The sequence below is a fragment of the Xyrauchen texanus genome, chromosome 16 (genome assembly GCF_025860055.1).
Source record: "Xyrauchen texanus isolate HMW12.3.18 chromosome 16, RBS_HiC_50CHRs, whole genome shotgun sequence".
In the NCBI taxonomy this organism is placed as follows: domain Eukaryota; kingdom Metazoa; phylum Chordata; class Actinopteri; order Cypriniformes; family Catostomidae; genus Xyrauchen; species Xyrauchen texanus.
The window spans coordinates 42,419,621-42,439,307 of NC_068291.1; the positions used below are offsets into that span (position 1 = coordinate 42,419,621).

At 36.9% G+C, this 19,687-nt stretch overlaps 1 protein-coding gene across 3 annotated transcripts in view; it reads left to right on the forward strand.

Annotated features, from left to right (window-relative positions):
- The window catches only part of supt3h (SPT3 homolog, SAGA and STAGA complex component), a 149,336-nt gene extending 130,383 nt beyond the window's left edge, over window positions 1–18,953 (forward strand). For 2 of the 3 annotated variants that reach the window (XM_052146170.1, XM_052146172.1), the window contains exon 12: window positions 18,533–18,953. In XM_052146170.1, the coding sequence (XP_052002130.1) occupies window positions 18,533–18,574 (42 nt within the window). In that variant the 3' untranslated portion in view covers window positions 18,575–18,953. The remainder of the gene's footprint in view (window positions 1–18,532) is intronic. The other variant, XM_052146171.1, reaches the window with a different exon arrangement.
- The last annotated feature ends 734 nt before the right edge of the window (window positions 18,954–19,687 follow it).

Consider the following 19,687-nt stretch of genomic DNA (forward strand, 5'->3'; position numbering starts at 1 on the left):
GTAAGAATGGTTAGGTCTTACAAGCACATTACAAAAAAGAAAAGAAGAAACAATGCAAGCAAATATATCAAAACATTATCGGTTAAAATTATAGGCTGTGATTCCACTATCGGTACCGATAATAATGTACATTTTTAAGTTATCTATGAATAATATATCATCTCTCAAAATGTCACGCACCTCTACTAATATGCTTATGAAATATGATCATAATCACAATAGGAATAGATAAAAACATCACACAGATCGGAAAGTCACATGTCATTTTTCGTTAGAAAGGTCTGAACTAGCGAGCGACATGACATGCTAACTAAGGCTTAAGAATGGTTAGGTCTTACAAGCACATTACAAAAAAATTATAATAAATAAAAAATAACATTACACATGGAATTATATTGTAACAATATCGGTTAAAATAATCGGCAGAAATTCCACAATCGGTTTCAATAATAGTTCAATTTTCCCAGATATCTGCGACTTATAAATCATCCATCAAAATGTCACGCACCTCTACTAATATGCTTATGAAATATGATCATAATCAGAAGAGGAATAGATAAAAACATCACACAGATCGGAAAGTCACATGTCATTTTTCGTTAGAAAGTTCTGAACGAGCGACATGACATGCTAACGTAGGCGTAAGAATGGTTAGGTCTTACAAACACATTACAAAAAAGAAAAGAAGAAACGATGCAAGCAAATATATCATAACATTATCAGTTAAAATTATCGGCTGTGATTCCACTATCGGTACCGATAATAATGTACATTTTTAAGTTATCTATGAATAATAGATCAGCCACCAATATGTCGTGCATCGCTAGTTCTTAAATTCTTTCTTTGGCAATGAACTGTTTTTAAAGAGACCTTTATGGAAATGAATGGACAATTAGTCTAGGATAATTCCGTCTCTGTCTTTTGTATCTTGCATTTTGTTTATGTCTCATACTCTCTAAATGAAGCTAATGACTAACTGAAAGCAAACAAATGTTACGATGTTGATGGGGGCTTCGCAAACCAAAGCATGATGAAAGTATTTTCCGAGTAGTTTCTAAATGAACTGAGAAGCACTACATTTTCGTTGTCACCAAGCAACCCAAGACAAATGTGGCTGGATACTCTCTCAGCCCCGCATTCACTGGGCCATTTCAATGATTTCCGTGGCATAAACTTGAGGCTGGGATGTTTAACTGTAGGAAACTCAGAATTGTGCAGGGACACAGTGGATTGTTTAAATATATAAAACAGGTGTTATATGGTTTTTCAACCTATGACGTTGAGTGAAGACTTCCAGATGTTCTGCAGTGCCACTCGCATTTGCCTTTGATGAGTAAATCCAAGTTCCTCATTGGGAATGGCACTGGAATAATTAGATGGGGGGATGCAAGTGACTGAGTGAGTGCCGTTAAAATCGAGTTATCATGTAATTGGCTCGGTTTTATTGCGACTGGAGCCAGTTTAAACCCATGATTAATTGTACCAATAAGTAATTTTCACTCTGGTCTTTTATAACTTGGTTTGCCCTAAAAATCAGAAAGGTAGAATTAAGCCCTTGTTTGGATTGTTGGAACATATAATGGGCTGCTGACAGACACAAGGTAAATTTTAATTAATGTTTAGTTATCAACTGGCTCGTTTGGTGACCACGCCATGCATTCCTGCAAATACGAGCCAGAAGCAGTTAAGTCGATGTTAACTTCAGATGCATGCAAAATTTTGAACCCTCCCCTAGCCAATCTGGAAACAGTTCTCTTACACTCAAATTTCACAAATTTTTTTTTTTTTGAGTCCTTGTGGATGTATAGCATTATGTAATTTAAATGTCTGCCCCAGCGACTGTTGCTGGATGCTTTATCGGCCTCAAATTACCGAAATCAAGTCATTGTGAGATTATTAACTTTGAAATTGAATTAAGAGGGTAACGCAAGACCTACAATCATTGAGAGCTCATTAGATTACACTCACGCACAGGGCAACACAATTACCTCCCCCGTCCTAAGGACAGCAAGTCACCGGCCAAGTAGAAATGTACTTTTATTTGATTCCAGACTCTGCTCTTTTTGAAGAAAATCGACTCATCAGATATAATTGTTTTTCTTTTGTGTTTGTTGCTGCCAGTTTTGTAGATGCCAGGCAAAGACGTGCTTTTCTGATGGTTAATTTTACCTGTTAATTTAAGACGTTTCAAGGAGTGTATTGTATAGTGTCATAAATGGTGGTAAACATTGATCTTATTTTGAAAAAATATATATATTTGTTGAGCACTTGTTAGATGGTTGCTATGCTAAGCTTTCCTAGTGATTTGTAGTGCATAGATATGTGGTTTCTAGGTGGTTGCGAAAGTGTTTTTAGCATGATGCTACAGTATGAATTTTCTAGGTGGTTACTAGGTTCTTGTTGGATGGTTGCTAAGGTGTCCGTAGTGGTTTTTAGTGCATTGATATGTGGTTGCTAAGGTGTTCAAAGTTGTTTTTAGTGTGATGCTATACAGCTGTTGTTCTAAGTGGTTGCTAGGGTCTTCTGAGTGGTTGCTATGGTGTCCTTCGTGTTTTAAGCACAATGAAATGTCTGTTCTCGGTTGTTGCTAATTTTGTTCTGTGGTGTTTTTAGCTCATTGATGTCTGATTGCTAGGTGGTTACTAAGGTGTTCAGAGTTGTTTTTAGTCTGAAGCTATACAGCTGCTAGGGTGTTGTGGTTGGTTGCTAGGGGTTGTTATGTTGTTCTGAGTGGTTGTTTGGTTGTTGCTAGGGTGTTCTGGGCTGCTGGTAGGTGGTTGCTAAGGTGTTGTTGTTATTTTGCTATGCAGTTGCTTGGGTGTTTGAAATGGTTGCTAGGGTGTTCTGGGTGGTTGCTAGGGTGTTCAGAGTGGATGCTAGGGTATTCTGGGTGGTTGTTAGGGTCTTGTAAGATGATTGCTAAGGTTTCCTGGATTTTAGCTCATTGATATCTGGTTGCTAGTTGGTTTGCTAATTTGTTCCAAGTTGCTTTTAGCATGATGCTAGAGTATGAATTTTCTAGGGTGTTCTGGGTGGTTGCTATATATTTTAAGCATAATGATAATTAGTTTCTAGGTGGTTGCTACGTGTTGTTGTTGTTGTTGTTGTTGTTGTTTTCCTATGCAGTTTCTTGGTTGTTTGAAATTATTGCTAGGGTGTTCTGGGTGGTTGCTAGGTGGTTTCTAGGATGTTTGGAGTGGTTGATCTGTGGTTGCTAAGGTGTTCTGAGTTGCTTTTTATGTGATGCTATACAGTTGTCAGGGTGTTTGGAGTGGTTTCTATACAGTTGCTAGGGTGTTCTGGGTGATTGCTTGGGTGTTCTGGGTGTATACTAGGGTCTCTAAGGTCTTGCTAAGGTGTTTTGAGTTGTTTTTAGCGTTATGCTATACAGTTACTAGGGTGTCCTGGGTGGTTGCTAGGCAGTTGCTAGGGTTGGTGCTTACTTGCCCAAGTCTAACGAGACCACCCCTACGTCTATTATATTCTAGTCTCTAGACGTGACTTGTGTACCTCCAATTTATTTGGATGTTTTAACATCCACCATATGAATAAGCCTTATCACAGCTGTAGCACACATTTTAAGTGTGGGACAATTCCATGTCAAAGTTTCATCTCAGATAGCATAATACATATGTTGATGTACATCTTTGGTGGATCTGTTTAAATTTCGTGTTTTCTTTTGCATATTTAGAAGTTGCTGTTATAGCAATATTTTAACCTTACTTGCGGTTTCCCCTGATCTCACTTCACTTAAGACTTGGTGCCAAAGACAACAAACAGAGGGGTTGATGCGTCTTCGCTCTTGTTTATTGCCCCATCGTCTCCATATCTTAAGAGGGGCGTCTTGTACTGGGCTGCTGACATCCACAGAACTCGCATTGTTTCTCCAAGACCGTGCTCTTTTCAATGCCTCATAAATGCTGCACTATAAACGGGCCATTGGACCAGGTTTAACATCCTTGAATTCCAGTTCCGTCTCTCATATTGGCATCAGACGCCAGTTTCTGTGCTCCTCAGTGTCTACAGGGCCATTCAAACCTTCCCCATCAATTACACATTTACAAGTACAGGCATTCTTCCCCGTGGTTTGAATAGCTTGTTTTTATGCCTTGAAATTGTCTCTAGAATGTCAAGCGAACAGACTGGCACAGTCGGACAGAAGTGGGTCATTTGGAATGGGAAAACTATGTACGGTAGGCTTCCAAAGAGGCAATATTTTCTCGAAATGATATTTAAACCTCCCAGTGCAGAAATACAAGTTAAAGTACTGGCGCCATTTGAAGCAAAGCGTGATATAATGAAATAAGTTAGTCAGGGCAAGAACGGCACCCTGCAGCAGAACCCGACTTCCTGGATTCTGACCCTTGAACACGGATTTGTTTTAATTGTGTGCCAAAAATGTTGCAATGATGGTCTAAAGTCTTTTCTCATTTGTTGACGCATTGATATGATAATACTATGCCATTAGAAGCATGAAGCTGCGAGTTTGGTGCCAAAAAACTCTCCAGATTTATGGAGCCATTTTTTTCCTCCTCCTCTTCTTAAGTATAATTTCTGTTGAGCCCCATCTGGAAGTATTTCTTTCAGTGCCATGTAATCCATCTCATAGTGCAGTAAACAGACTGGCTATTATTTTTGAAAAAAGTCTCATCTTCAGGCTTTGAGAGAGTGGAGTGCTGCCTGCAAGCCCTCCTGGCTGTTTTCAGATGCTCTTGATTTATGGTGGGTTTTTCCGCACACTGACCCCCAAATCCCACTTCACAGTGAGGTGGTGTACAGTACGGCCCATTAAACTGGAGTTCTGGGGATGCTCTTCCCCGCTGAAGTGCGCTGGATCTGGCTGTTTCTCCACTCTCCAAATAACGGCACTATGCAGCACAATAGCAGCTCTAATTCTTTGCCCAGAAGTCTTTAAGGTGCTGCTTTACTCTAAATCACCCTGCTTTTACCATTTCTCTAGTTGAGACTCACCCCAAATAGGACTATTGGCTGAGGCTGTACAATTTTGAATACATAATAATGGTGTTTAATTGAACTCTTGTAAAATGGCAATTGTCTAAATTGTATCTTTGTCTGTGATCTTTCTGCGTTAAATCAGATGACAAATGGTATAGAAGGTTTTCAGGATGAAATATGTACACTACCTCTATGTAGCCTCTAAAGGACTTGTTTGTTGTAGCTAACCATTTTTGACAATTTGGGACACTCTTCGGTAACACTCTATATGAAGCCCATATTTATAATGCATTGTAAAGGCAATATAAATGTATTATACTGCATTCATAATGTCTATTAATACACCTTATAATAAGATATAACTACATTTATAATACATTATAATACTTAGCTATTCATATTTATACTTTAGAGTATAATGCATTATAACACAAGCAACATCCAATTTTAACGCAGCAGAAGTTAATAAAGTTAATCGTATAAGTGCTGTATAATGTAAACAGTAAAACGTCTTTATGACATGATCATATTATAAGTGGTCTTTGCCTGCTTTAAGTAAAGTTACAAACGCAATATCTTCTTATAAACAGCCATAACATAAACGTGTGACATACAATACAAGTCAAACTTATATAATGGAAGTAATTTATAAAATAAGTCTCCAAATAAGATGCACAAACATTCAAGTTTATTAAATAGAGTCCAGTATAGATCCAGTTTGTTTGCATGTGTGATCAACATTACATATTTAGAGTTTCTGATAGATTTTAACCATGTAGCTTTACAAGTATGTGTCATAATATCTGAAAATGTACATTGAATGTGTGTTATTTTGTATTTTGTGCATGTGTAATGTAAAGAACGTCCAGCAGGACTTATAACCACTTATAAATATCTTATGGATGTTTATAAGAAGACATTGCTTTTGTCACTTTACTTTAAGCATAACTGTTATATATTTAAGTAATATCACATAAGTGCAACAAGAGTGCGATATGGCCCTACATCAGCAGGCCGAGTGCCGTAGTTAATCACAGCAGTGCTGATATAGGGCCATATAGCACGATTGTGAGTGTGATATCACTTACAAACAACAGTTCAATGAACAAGTACATTTTTAAAAAAATTAGGAAAAAACTAATTCGGTCATAAAAACGCATTTGTGCATGGGACTACTTTATAACGCGACGAGTCAGAATCTGCCGTCGCTGGTTCAAAATAAATAATGCGTCCAAGCGTCCGTTAGTAATTAAAAAATGTCACTTTAGCAATAGTATCACGGCTTGTGCTGTTTCGAACAAGTTATTGGATAAACAAGGGTGAGTGAGTGAGTGAGTGAGTGAGTGAGTGAGTGAGAGAGAGAGAGAGAGAGAGAGAGAGAGAGAGATACAGAGCGATACAGAGCGTGTGTGATCACCTGTTGCCACTCCCAAGCATGAGATGCTGTCAGCTTTCTGAAGGTCAGTTTCTCAGTGGAAAAATAGAGGTCCAAGTGGGGGTATTCCTCTCTATTTCGCAGTAGCTGGTTCACAAAAGGCGATCGCTATAGAAACCGCAATGTCCTCTGCCATTTTAAACAGCACCTATTGTGTAATTAATTGTGTCTCTCGGCTGTGATGAGCTGTAATGCTGAAGTTGTTCGTTTAAAGCCATTTAAAGCTTTTTCCTAGCTTTAGTAGTGTAGGGTAGTAAGCGAACATGAAGAGCTGCTTTATGTAAACACTAGCTGGCACGGATTCACTTCACGTCACCTAACTGGCTCATATTACACACTAAAATTATCTTTTGCCACCACCTGCTGGCTAACAAGTGTAATGTAAAAAAAAAATATTAGCTCTTAACACATTTGCACTGCTCTTACACTTTAGTTTAGGACAACAAACACAAGCGGAGCGATACACTCAGTGAAGCGTCCGAGTGCTGATGGTGTCAGACCATCAGAGCTCATGGAACGTCTCTCATCCAATCAGATTTGAGGACCAGCTATAAGTTGTGTGTATGTATATATATATATATATGTAATACATTATAACTTCTGCAGATAAAACTAGATGTCTTGTGTAATAATGCATTATACTTTAAGGTATAACTATGAATTGCTAATTATAATAATATAATTGTGGTTACAGTTATTTAGAAGTTATAACATGATATAAGGTGTATTATGAGACATTACTAATGCACTATAATGCCTTTACAATTCATTATAAATATGGGCTTCAATGAAAGTGTTACCCAATGTTCTTCCACAAAACGGTTGCACACAAGACATAATCTCAACAAAGGTGGTACATGGCATATTGTTTAAAACATGCAATAAACAAACAATGCCCAAATATTGATGCCCACCATTTTTATTGGACTTAAATTTAGAAGGAAGCCAGTCGTTATCACAAAATAAACCTCAACAGGGTGATCATACACCTCGCCTTGGAGAAAAGCTGACGGGGTTTTATCTTTTGTGTTGTTGTGTGTTCTGTTGGTGTTTATTTTGTAAATAATGACCATCTGACTGCTCATTATCCAGCTTATTACATGACTACTTGCCAAAGAAATAAATAAATAGACATGAAACATTGATTTGAGTTGAAATAATTTTATTAGCATACATGTAGAGGTCGCAGAGTGATACACGGAAACAAGGAAAGATGACTCACAATACTCAATACTGACCGGTGGAATATGACTTTGTCCCCGGATATGCGGTCATTCTTCAGAAATATCTGACCGTCTCATTCCTGATCTTCCCATGAAAGCTTCACCCAGTGATTTTGCGGACACAGATACAATCTTGAGAGAGGGAGAGAGAGAGAGAAATGGTCTGAAGTTCATTATTGCATTAAAACCCACACTTAGCCTTGTCTATTTTCCTAAGGCCTCTGAATTTTGGATCGAAGGAGTTTAAAGGAGGTTTTATCCCGGGACGACTGTACATCGATACAGTTGAACTTGCAGGCAGACTCAAAGACTGGCAGTCGTTCGGTGTGGAAGTTCCCCGGTCATACACGGCATTTTGTGAGTGCCGCAGCCATGATCCAAATCCGTCGGCTCCAGACAGACAGAACCTCTCCGTGTATCCCTGTCCTCTCCCTCCTCCCAGAGTTGTCGGGCGCCAGCACACACACAATTCCTCACGCACATTCCCACATCTGTCTAACGGCACTCATGAATATGCACGAGCAGGAGTTATGCTGATGGCAGCGTCTCATTACAGTCAGCGAAATGCACACTCATTCCACTTTCCATTATCTTGTCTGCGTTTAGCATTCAGACTTTTCTTTTGCAAATTTTTTTAAGAGTCAGTTCACCCAAAATTAAATTGTAATACTTTACCCACACTTGTCGTTCCAAAGTGGTAAAGATATGTTCAAGTCGTTTTTTTTTCCCAAATCGTAGCTTTTGCCAAAGCTCTCTATCGTTTGTCCTCGCATTTATAAAAAAAAAAAAAAAAGGTGCATGAAGACTAGTAGCGCCATGTATAATAGCTGTGGTGCCAATGTCATTGGTTGGCGTGTGTATCGTAATCAACCGTGTCGTGCTAAGTTGCAATACGCAGAAGTGCAATAGAGATTTGAGAGCTACAATAGAGGGGAAGATTATCAATGAATAATGACTTAAAATTTTGACCTGTTCCTCAAACAAATCAGTTAAGCCAAAATAAAAATTCTTATCATTTATTTACCCTCATCATTGTAAATTACGGTACTTTCCAAGTTTTCTGAAGTCGCATGTTTGCTTTGTTCGAGTCGAAATGTTTTCGATTAATTTCGAATGATTCGTAATTAATCGTGTCATGCATTGCAATATGCAGAAGTGAAGATGAGATTTGACAGCTACTGCAGAGGGGGAGATTTTCAGTGAATAATGATTTAAATTTTGGCCTGTTCCTCACACAAATCTGTCAAAAAAAAGTTGAATTCAGACATTTTGAATTGTCTGTTCACCCAAAATAAAAATTATTATAATTTTCTCACCCTTGTCATTCTAAAACACGGTACATACCAAGTTTTCTGAAGTTGTACATTAGCTTTGCGCAAGTCGTTATTTGCAAAAATTGCCTTAATTCCACCGCAGCTCTCAAACCTCATTTGCGCTCGTGCACAATTTAAAAATAAGGTGCATGAAGACTTGTTGCACCATTCCCATGCCACGCCATTGGTTGACGCATTTATCGTAATTGATCATGTTGGGCAAAGTTTAAATACGAAAGCAGAGGGAGAGATTTTCATAGAATAATGACTTAAAATTCGGCCTATACCTCACACAAATTTATCAAAAGACTTGGAATATAGCGAAAGTCCTTTTGGATTGTTTTTAATGGTGCTTTTTTGTCCATTTTGTAGCTTGACAACGTCAATCCTCGTTCACTCTCGTATGAAAAACAGCACCTGGACACCCTTCTAAACTTCTCGTGTTTGGAACGACATGAGGGCGAGTAAATGATGACATAAATCAAATTTTTGCGTGAACAATTCCTTTCAGTGAAACTATCCTGCCCAAGCTCAGTCTGTGACAGACCTTTGTTTTTCTCCGCCAGTATTTAAGCTCTTTTTGTGCCGGAGTTAAATGTCATCCTGAATCTTTGTCTGATGTGTATCTTGGCCTGCAGAATTTATTTAAAGATGACAAAAACTGAACTATTGTCGGTGTTCAGAGCTGAAATGTGCACACCACTCTGTTTTATGGAGCGTGCAAAAGATTTGTTTTGTTTATTGTCGCTAACGATCTTTCTGTGTTCGTCAAACCAGCCGGGCACCGTAAAACAATGACAACAATCTCAACAAAAGGGAAACATGGCATATTGTTTACAAAATGTGATACACAATGCTCCTTGGCGACCCTTTTTTATAGGGCATAAAAATAGAGAAAGGACAGAATAATATTCTCTCTAACGAGTTACATATGCGAGTTCCCCTCCAGCGCAAGACTGTTAATTTTAGTGTCATCTCTCGGCGGAGTGGAGACAGTTTGTCTCACGTTTACGCGGCCGCCTGAGACTCGATGGCCATTGAGAGGACTCGACAGCTCTGATCAAAGATAATACTCTTCTCACTAGGGGTCATCCATCTTTATTCAGCGCAATCCTGGCAGTGATGCATCTTAACAGGCTAGAAAAGGGAAAGTGCGAACAATTTCCACCCTCACGCAAACAAGCAAAGGAGCAAAGATACTCCTCTTCACTCCTGCCAAAACGGCCGGAGCACTAGAGATTCCTTTTATGAGTTATACTGTTATCCCCCTTTAATGGTAATTACTTAAGATCCTGCTGAGTTTAATATAAGAGCAAAGTTCCTCTTATAATCGACTATATATTACGTGTCAAACTGACAGGGTTTTGTTCTTGTGATACTTTAAAATCTGCTCTCATTGTTACGAAATGTATTATTGTTAGATTAATAAGCTTTAAGGGAATAGTTCACCTAGAACTGACAATTCTGTCATCATTTAATCACACTTGTGTCATTCCAAACCTTGTTTTGAATTTCTTGCTTCAACAAACCACAAAAGAAGACATTTTGAAGTATGTCCAAGCTGCTCTTGGCTGTGCATTGAAAGTGGGTTCCGATTAAGAGTCCAAAAATGACAAAAAGTACTATATATATATGTCATAAAAGCTGTTCTTATGTCTCGTATGCTATATTTTTAGTCTTCTGAAGCCATAGGATAGCCTTGTGTGAGAAACAGAGTAAAATTTAACTCATCATTAAGTGAAAATCACAACTTGAAAGAGCACAACTCGCATAGTCTACATTTGTTGCACTTTTATGGGGATTTTATTGGACATTTTTTCGGAGCTTGACAGCCCCTGGTAACAGTTTAATTTAATTCAAATGGGTTTTAAACTACATGAGGGTGAGTAAATGATGACAGAAATTTAATTTTTTAAACCATCCCTTTGACTAGTATATAGTGTGTATGTATGTGTGTATATATATAAACTATTTTTCACATTTTAAAATAAATGTTAAGTCATCAAAACTATTAAATAACATAAATGTTTATATATATATATATACATACATATATATACATATATATACTTTTTATTTTATAGATTTGATGGCTTAACATTTATTCAAAAACGTGCAAAATAGTTTATATATATATATATTTAAGTAATATCACACTTGCAAAAGTGCGATATTGCTCTACATCAGCACTGCTGTGATTCGAGTGCCGTAGGTAAATACAGCAGTGCTGATATAGGGCCATATAGCACGATTGCGAGTGTGATATTGCTTATATACAACAGTTCAATTAACAAGTACATTTAAAAAATTTGGAAAACTGAGTACGATCATAAAAATACATTTGTGCATGGAACTACTTTATTACATGATGGATCAGAATCTGCCGTCACTGGTTCAAAACAAATGATGCGTTTGTGAGAGAGAGAGAGAGAGAGAGAGAGAGAGAGAGAGAGAGGAAGCGTGTGCAATCACCTGTTGCCACACCCAAGCAGAGATGCTGTCAGCTTTCTCAGTAGAAAAAGAGCATCCAAGTGGTGGTATTTCACCCTATTTCGTGGTAGGCACGCAAGAGTCATTCACTATAGAAACAGCGATGTCCTCCGCCATTTTAAACAGTGTGTATCCAATGTGGAAACTCGCTAAGCGGTAAGCGACTTGTGTTCTGTAATCAATCAGCCTGTTGTGTCTCTCAGCTGCAATGAGCCTTAATCCTGAAATTGTTCATTTAAAGCTTTTTAAAGCAATGTCCTAGCTTGAGTAATGTAGTGGTAATACGAGCGATCACGGAGCGCAGTTCTATGTAAACAATAACTAACGGATTCACTTCACGTCACCAACTGGCTCATATTACACACAAAAATGATCTTTTACCACCACCTGCTGGCTAACATATATTATGTCAAAAATAAAGACAGTAACTCTTAACACATCTGCACTGCTCTTACACTTTAGTTTAGAACAGCACGAACACAAGCGCAGTGATACACAGACAGTGAAGCGTCCGAGTGCTGATGGTGTCAGACCATCAGTGCTCATGAAACATCTCTTGTCCTATCAGATTTGACGACCGGAACTAACTGGTGTGTGTGTGTGTGTGTGTGTGTGTGTGTGTGTGTGTGTGTGTGTGTGTGTGTGTGTGTGTGTGTGTGTGTGATTTTTACAACAAGATTACTTTGTGCACATTTGAGCAGCCTCTTCTTCCTTTGAACTTTGACCTTTGAGGTTCTTTTACACAACTATTTAGTATTTTCACAAAGCAGGATTTTACACAAATTACATTCTATTAATTAATTACTTTGTTTTGCTTTTTGACACACTTGCTAGGCCTTTCACTAATGCCTGGCCTGAGAAAACAAAATGAGTAAAAAAATAACATAAAATAACTGTAAATGTCTTTGAAGCGCTGAACCAGATGAAGACGACTAGGGTTTTTTCAGGCAATTTACAAATTCAAATATATTGTCTAAAAAATGTGTAAAACAATATAGAGTCAAACCATTTCATATTATTTCATAAATATATATATATGCACGTGTATATATGCTTAGACTTTCTCTCTTTTTCCACAGTGTTTCAAGAAAATCATTAGTTCACATCATGCTACCAATGCAAATTCAACAGCTTGCACAAATAACCGCTAACATGTGGTGACCATTCACGCTAGTGAAGTGAAGGACAGATGAGCGTGCGTCCAAAAAAGACTTCCAGACCCCTGGCGGCCTTCCGTATCAACCGATCCCAGATTTCAGATCCATACGCTGTGTATTTAATCCCGAGCTCATAATATATACGGGCAATAAAATCAGCAAGGGTCAGTTACTGTGCTACTGGAACGCGTTTTTATCCTGCTTCTGTACGGGAGACTCTGAAACCGCACAACCTCTTCCGTCTTGTCCTGTCAGCAGGCGGTTTTTCATCAGAGAGCCGCTCTCCACGCAGATGCCTTCTCTGCCTGTGTTGAAGATATTTTTTTCCTGTAGTTTGTCTTGGACCCCATCGACACAGTTTGCCCCTGCAGGGCTGCGGAGGGCCGTCGCGGCCTGCCACCCACTGCCAAGGCCAGAGGCGTGCCTGGATGAGGCTGGCCGCTCTGAACCTGAAGACCTCCATTGAGTGTTTCTTTAAGGGGGGAGCGGAGGTCTTACTAAGCACTATTTAACTGCAGAATAAAGATTTATGAACGAACGAGTGGAAGCAGAGTTAGCAGAAGTACGAAGGCCTCTCGGGCGGTGCTGTTAATGTAATTGAAAGAACTTTATTTCAATTCCCTCTCATTACCATTCATTCACATATTTGTTTGTTTGTTTGTATTTTTCACCTATGGGCACTTTTGGCCCTGTGGACTTTTATAAATTGAGCCCTCTTGACACTAGCGCTTATTCAATCTATTTGTGTAATAGAGCCAAAAAATATTGCATTCAAATATAAAAATGTACCGTATTTATGAATTTACAAAAAAAAAAAAAAAAAAGATGTAATGGAATGTAAAGGTTTAAATGTGAAACATGCATTCAGAATTACATTCCAAAAGAATTCAGTTTGTTTATTTCAGTTACTTTTGAATTTGATGTTCTTTAGATTTTATAACAGCTCTGATTGTTTAGACTGAAAATGTATTTAAATTAATTCATTCCATTGAAGTGTTTGGCGTAAAAGGATAATGCTCTTTTTTTTTTTAATGTGGTTAGACATGCACTCAAAATGTAAAATAATATATAAATAAAATACCCCCGAAAATCATTTGCAGGTGGCAAATATTCCCTTTTAAAAGATAGTTAACCTTAAAATTAAATTGTGATTATTTACTCACCCTCATGTCGTTCCAAACCCATACATGCCATTCTTTTTTAGGTGGAACACAGAGACATTTTGAAGAAAATGTAACTCTCTTATTTGCACGCAGTTACAGTAGAGCTCTCAAGCTTTTTCAAACAATTATCCTAGATTTTCCCAGGTACTTTCCGTAAATAATGACCAATCTTTTTTTATCACCCAAAACTATCATATGAATTGATGCAGTGTAGGGTAAGTTACTAAAAAAGGTAATCCACTACAAATTACTTATGTATTTTACATATCTTAAAAACGGTAATCAGATTACTTTTCTTATTACTTCATCAAAAAAGTAATCACATTACTAATTACTTTTAAGTTTACTTAAGTTACTTTCCTAAACACTTTTTGGCTGTCGCTGAAAAGCAAACAGACATGAACATGATTCATGTTTTAAATGTTTTCTTCATAAATAGTATTATTTTAGAAATGTGTAACCCAAGCAATGCACTTAAAAGTAATTAACTTAAGCTACTGTAATCTGATTACAATAAATTAAATGTTAATGTGTTGTACTCATTTTTGCACTGAATGTAATTGGATTACATTATTTTCTAATCACATTACATCCAATCATATGTTTAAATCAGAATTTAAATATAGCACGCAAGTCATACGGACTACTTTTATGGACTTTATATTCTTTTTAAAGCTTAAAAAGCTCCAGTCCCTATTCTTTGTAATTGCCTGGAAAAGAACGAACTCCTTTTGTGTTCCACACAAAATAAATAATAGAAAATATCAGAAAAGTCATACAGGTTTAGAACAACATATGGGTGAGTAAATGATGACATCCTGTTCCGCACTGTACAGGAAGTAGAATCCTTAATTTTTTGCCAACTTTTCTATTTTCGCAGTATAAATAATTAGCTAACGGGAGGATGGGTAAATGAGATGCTTCACCGGGTCTCATGTGTACCTCATGTGTCAGTTCATAGAGAAAAGAACTCTTCTTGGAGATATATCTCAATTACGTCCTGTTGAACATGCCACATTATATATATATATATATATATATATATATATATATATATATATATATATACATCAGGGTGGATTTCATGGCTATTTATTTTCAGGACCTTTAGGGAATCTCTCTTGGTCAGCTTCCGGAAGGATGTGTATTTTCATGTTGGGAAAAAAAGGCTGAAATGTTGCGCAAAACTGGTGTTGAGTTTAGAATGTGCTGAGCTGGAAAAATCCAGTATTTAATAAAGCACCATTCATAAGCATCGGTTAAGCATAGCAAAAAAGACTTGAATCAATAAATGCAATACATTTAGTAGAGTCACATGCAAAGAATGATCAATGGAAATAGTGAGTCATGCCTTAACAATCACCACAAATGAATTAAGTGTAAATGGAAATATGCATCCAGTGCCGTCGGTGTAAGATGTCAAACAGAAGTCGTACAGTGTAACAGATACAGGTGTAAACAGTCCGTTTCTGGACTGCAGGATCATATGTTCATATGCTCCTTGTTCCCTGATTAGAAATCTGCCTTGTAGTGTGCTGATCCTATAATTTGACTTGAAGATAATTACAGAAAGAAACAGAAGTCGCAAGCAAATCAAGAGAAGACATTTCAGCTTTGATATGCGCGAATCTCGCTTTATGAGTTCCAGGTTTTCCGATGTGAACTGAAAGCTTTCACAATATCCTTCTCTCTCACTCGTGTTTTTGTCATTTTTTGCAGCCAGTTCATGTTTCTAGGCCTGTGTCTAGTTTTTATCATCTGTTTTTCTTGCAAAACTCTGGAGAATGGTTTTACATTTCACTTTGTATGCTGTTAAAATACTAGACAAACCAAGAGAGGACAGCGGAGTATTGCATGGAGGACGCTGCCAACAAGTGACGAGGAAATTAAATGACATATGTAATAATCTACCACCCGAATGGCTTTGGATTGTGTTGGCTTACACCTCTTCTATCCCAGTGAATCAGCGACTGAACCCTTAAACACTTAACTCGTTTTATCAAGAATGATGCACTCTTTATTTCCTTTTTGTCCTCTCTCTGGTTAAATATTCATAATTAATGGTGTAAAAGTGCAACTGAATGTCTCTGTTTACACAGACGAACATGTTATTTTGATATGTTACCCGTGACCGTCACCGCGATCTCAACTCCTGAGATCAGTGATGCTTTCATAAAAACATAACTGATTTCTGGTTCTGTTGCCAGGAAGATGTTATTCACAGTTTTGTCCTTAAATAAATGTAATTATGTTTGTTTGAACACTTTACAATCAACCCGAGTGCTTATGTTAACATGAACAGCAGACGTCGCTAACTAAATGAGAACGTCGCATGTCATTTTACTAATATGATTCAATGACTAATTATGATCCACAATGATACACAAAATGACATATCAGTTAAAAAATCTAGTTTGATCTTGGATCTTGTTTTATTGTGGCATTTTTGTAAATGTTTATACCGTCATATTAAGGTTACATTTTATATTCAATTATCTGATATTTTCCACTCTGTGATGTCATTTCCTGTTTGTTTGTTTGTTTGTTTTTGTCTTTCTTGTTGCATTTTGGATACACCATAAAAGCTTTTAAAATATAATTTTTTTTAATAACAAATCTCATTTTTTAAGAAATTAAAAAAATAATAATAATTGTAGCCTTATAATGAAGTATTTTCTTTATTACGATCCTTACTGATGATATTTTTTTACTTTAACCCTGTAAAGCCGGACATGTGAAAGAATTACCCGAAAATTCCATTTTTAAACTGTTTTTAGAACCATTAGACACTATAAAAAGTTTTATTTATTTATTTATGTATCATATTTTATTTTATTGCCTCCCCATTTTTTTCTCACCAATTTTGGAATGCCCAATTCCCAATGCGCTCCAAGTCCTCGTGGTGGCGTAGTGACTCGCCTCAATCCGGGTGGCGGAGGATGAATCTCAATTGCTTCCACGTCTGACACCGTTAATACGCGCATCTTATCACGTGACTTGTTTAGTGCGTTACCGCGGAGACCTAGTGCGTGTGGAGGCTCAAGCTATTCTCTGCAGCATCCACGCTCAACTCACTGAGAGCGAGAACCACATTATAGAGACCACAAGGAGGTTACCCCATGTGACTCTACCCTCCCTAGCAACCGGGCCAATTTGGTTGCTTAGGAGACCTGGCTGGAGTCACTCAGCACGCCCTGGATTCAAACTCGCGACCCCAGGGTTGGTAGTCAGCGTCAATTCTCATTGAGCTATCCAGGCCCCCATTATGTATCATATTTGATACATGAGTCTTTAAAGGTCATTATCCTCCGGAGGTCCAGCAATTCATTCATGTGTAGGACATTTGTTATTGAAGTTTTTCTTAGCCCATACATGCTACAGGGGTAAATCTTGGGGTATTATCAGAGGAGTCCCTGGGCTTTTCAGAGATACCAAGTATAGTTGAGAGTTTGACCGTGACAACTTCCTCTCTGTAGCTTATAAATATGGATTGAAATGCATCAGTTCACTTCAGCACATCAAATACAGTATGAATAAAATATTCCTTTTACAATAAACAATTTGTATAATATGTATTTTATGTACCAAACACTATATTTACATTTAAAGAATGGAAATTGTAAAACTTTTTTCGCTGGGTCTCGGGAACCTACGGTAAGATGACATCATAATAGCTTGTAATGTAAAATAATAAGATTGTTACAATGGCTGCATATATGAAAATACACAGAAATATTAGTTCACACTTCAAATATATCTTATAAAAAGTATATGTCAGAATATTTAAAGATCTGTGATTGTTTTTGTGATGGTACATCGATTTCAACAGGCTTTTTCAATAAAATAATATACAAAATTTTAACCAAGCACAAGTTGCTTATATTCAGCAAATACTCATTTTAAAATGAGTCACTTTTACTTTATTAAAATAAGCTGTCATTTATCCCAACATAAGTCACTTTTCTTGAAAGTACACTACCAATTTAAATAGATCGATTTAAACATTGAAACCAGTTTTTTTACAAATAACCACTAGATGGTGCCATAAACGTGTGAAACGTACATACCAATTGTTGTTTGGCTCATGAGCTTGAAGAGAGAGTGAAACAGGAGCCGTATTTGATCACACGGCTTTATAGGGTTAAGCCCCACAAAAAATATAAAAATAATTTTATTTCAGAAATTGAAAAGAGGTTTGTTTATTCACGTAAGTTTCTCTATGAATGGCATTGACCCATATAATACTTAAATAGGATTTTGGCGCCAGTTTTCAGAAAACATTCAAATTATATATTATTGTGTTTTACAATGATTATTCAGACAAAAATATTTAAATCATAACATATTTGCAACCTAGTTCACGTTTTATTTCGGAACATATAACAACTATGTTTCAAATATGTTATGTGATTGAAATATTTTTGCCTGAATATTTTTTTTTTAAATAAACAGAAAATATATATAATGATATATAATTCCTGTGTTTTTATCCTCACCATTACACCCCTGTGACATTCTGCACGTCTACCATTCAGCAAATCATCCTGCCGTTTCCCCCGAACAGATTCATAAACCACTTGTTAACCACACTTGTTGTGTATCCGTGTTTCTAATAGAGGAGGATGGTGTGTCGCAACCCACACGACCAGAAATACTTGGAGAGAGAAAAAAAAAGCGTCACATTCCAGGCCGTGCCGTCTGAAACCGGAAAACAAGATCCGGCCTTCAGCCTCTGAGAAAGTCGAGTGCTAATTCATAACAGATCTCTTTCTCTCCTCTGCTGTTTCCCCGACAGAGTTCCTACCGCAGGAACGCCATGACTTTCCTGGCCTGCTGAGGTGAACGGAGGGATCCAAGGTGGGCTTTCTGTCCGAGAGGGTCTCCTGCCTGTCTTCCCTCATCGGTCTGTTCATTTTGTTTGTGTCGGTGTGTCTTTGTTTACAGGTTTGGACAGGAAGTCCTGCAGCGCTGTGGAGTCTGCCGGAAATCTGGATGACAGCGTTTGGTTTCGTTGATGTTCATGTAAATTGCAGGAATACAAGTTTCTGTTTATTTGTTTCTCTTTTGAGCTAATTGCAAAAAATTCTGAAAAACCTTTTTTTTTTTTTTTTTTATCTTTTTGAATGTTTTGATGATCTGTAGAATTTGTTCCTGATGTTTTTTGCTGTTCTTTGAAGTGTTGGGGGAAAAAAAAAAAACACATTTCTTTTGATGCTTTGTTACTATACAGTTTTTTTGTTTGTTTGTTTGTTTTTTATATATACAAGTGTAATATCTTTCCTTTGTGTTAAAGTTCTGTAAACAATAAAAAAAAAATTACTTTGTATTTTATTTTATTTTTTTTATTTTTTTGCTTTTGTAATTTCTAGGAATATGCAATAAAATGTGTTATATGTTTTGAAGCATTTAATATTTAGGTTCACCGTCTCAAAAGAAAGATATGTTGCCATGGTACTGAATGATTACCATATTCATGTACCTTGGTATTTACGTGGATCTTCGAGGTTTTTCAAAGAATATAATTGTATTAACATTAACATTACTTATTGGTACATTTCAGGAAAAATGCATTGCTTCAAAAGATTACTGTGATGATGTTAGACACCATGTATATGCTTTATACTTTGATATATATCATGGTACTCTATTGCAAATGGTTCTACAAGTAATATGAAAGAATAACTTGGTCTGGGTTCCCACACTCTTAGAAAACCAGGAAATATCAGGGAATTTTAAAATGAAGGTGTTCAGGCCTCAACAAGTTACGGAAATGATTACAGTTTTAATAAGTCATGTAAATGCGCAGTATATTTTGATTAGACTTTACAATAAGATTCTATTCTTTAACAAGTGAATGAACTAACAATGAACAGTAAGGTTTACAGCATGAATTCATCTCGGTTAATGTTCATTTATTAAAATACTATTGTTCATTTTTAGTTCATTGTGG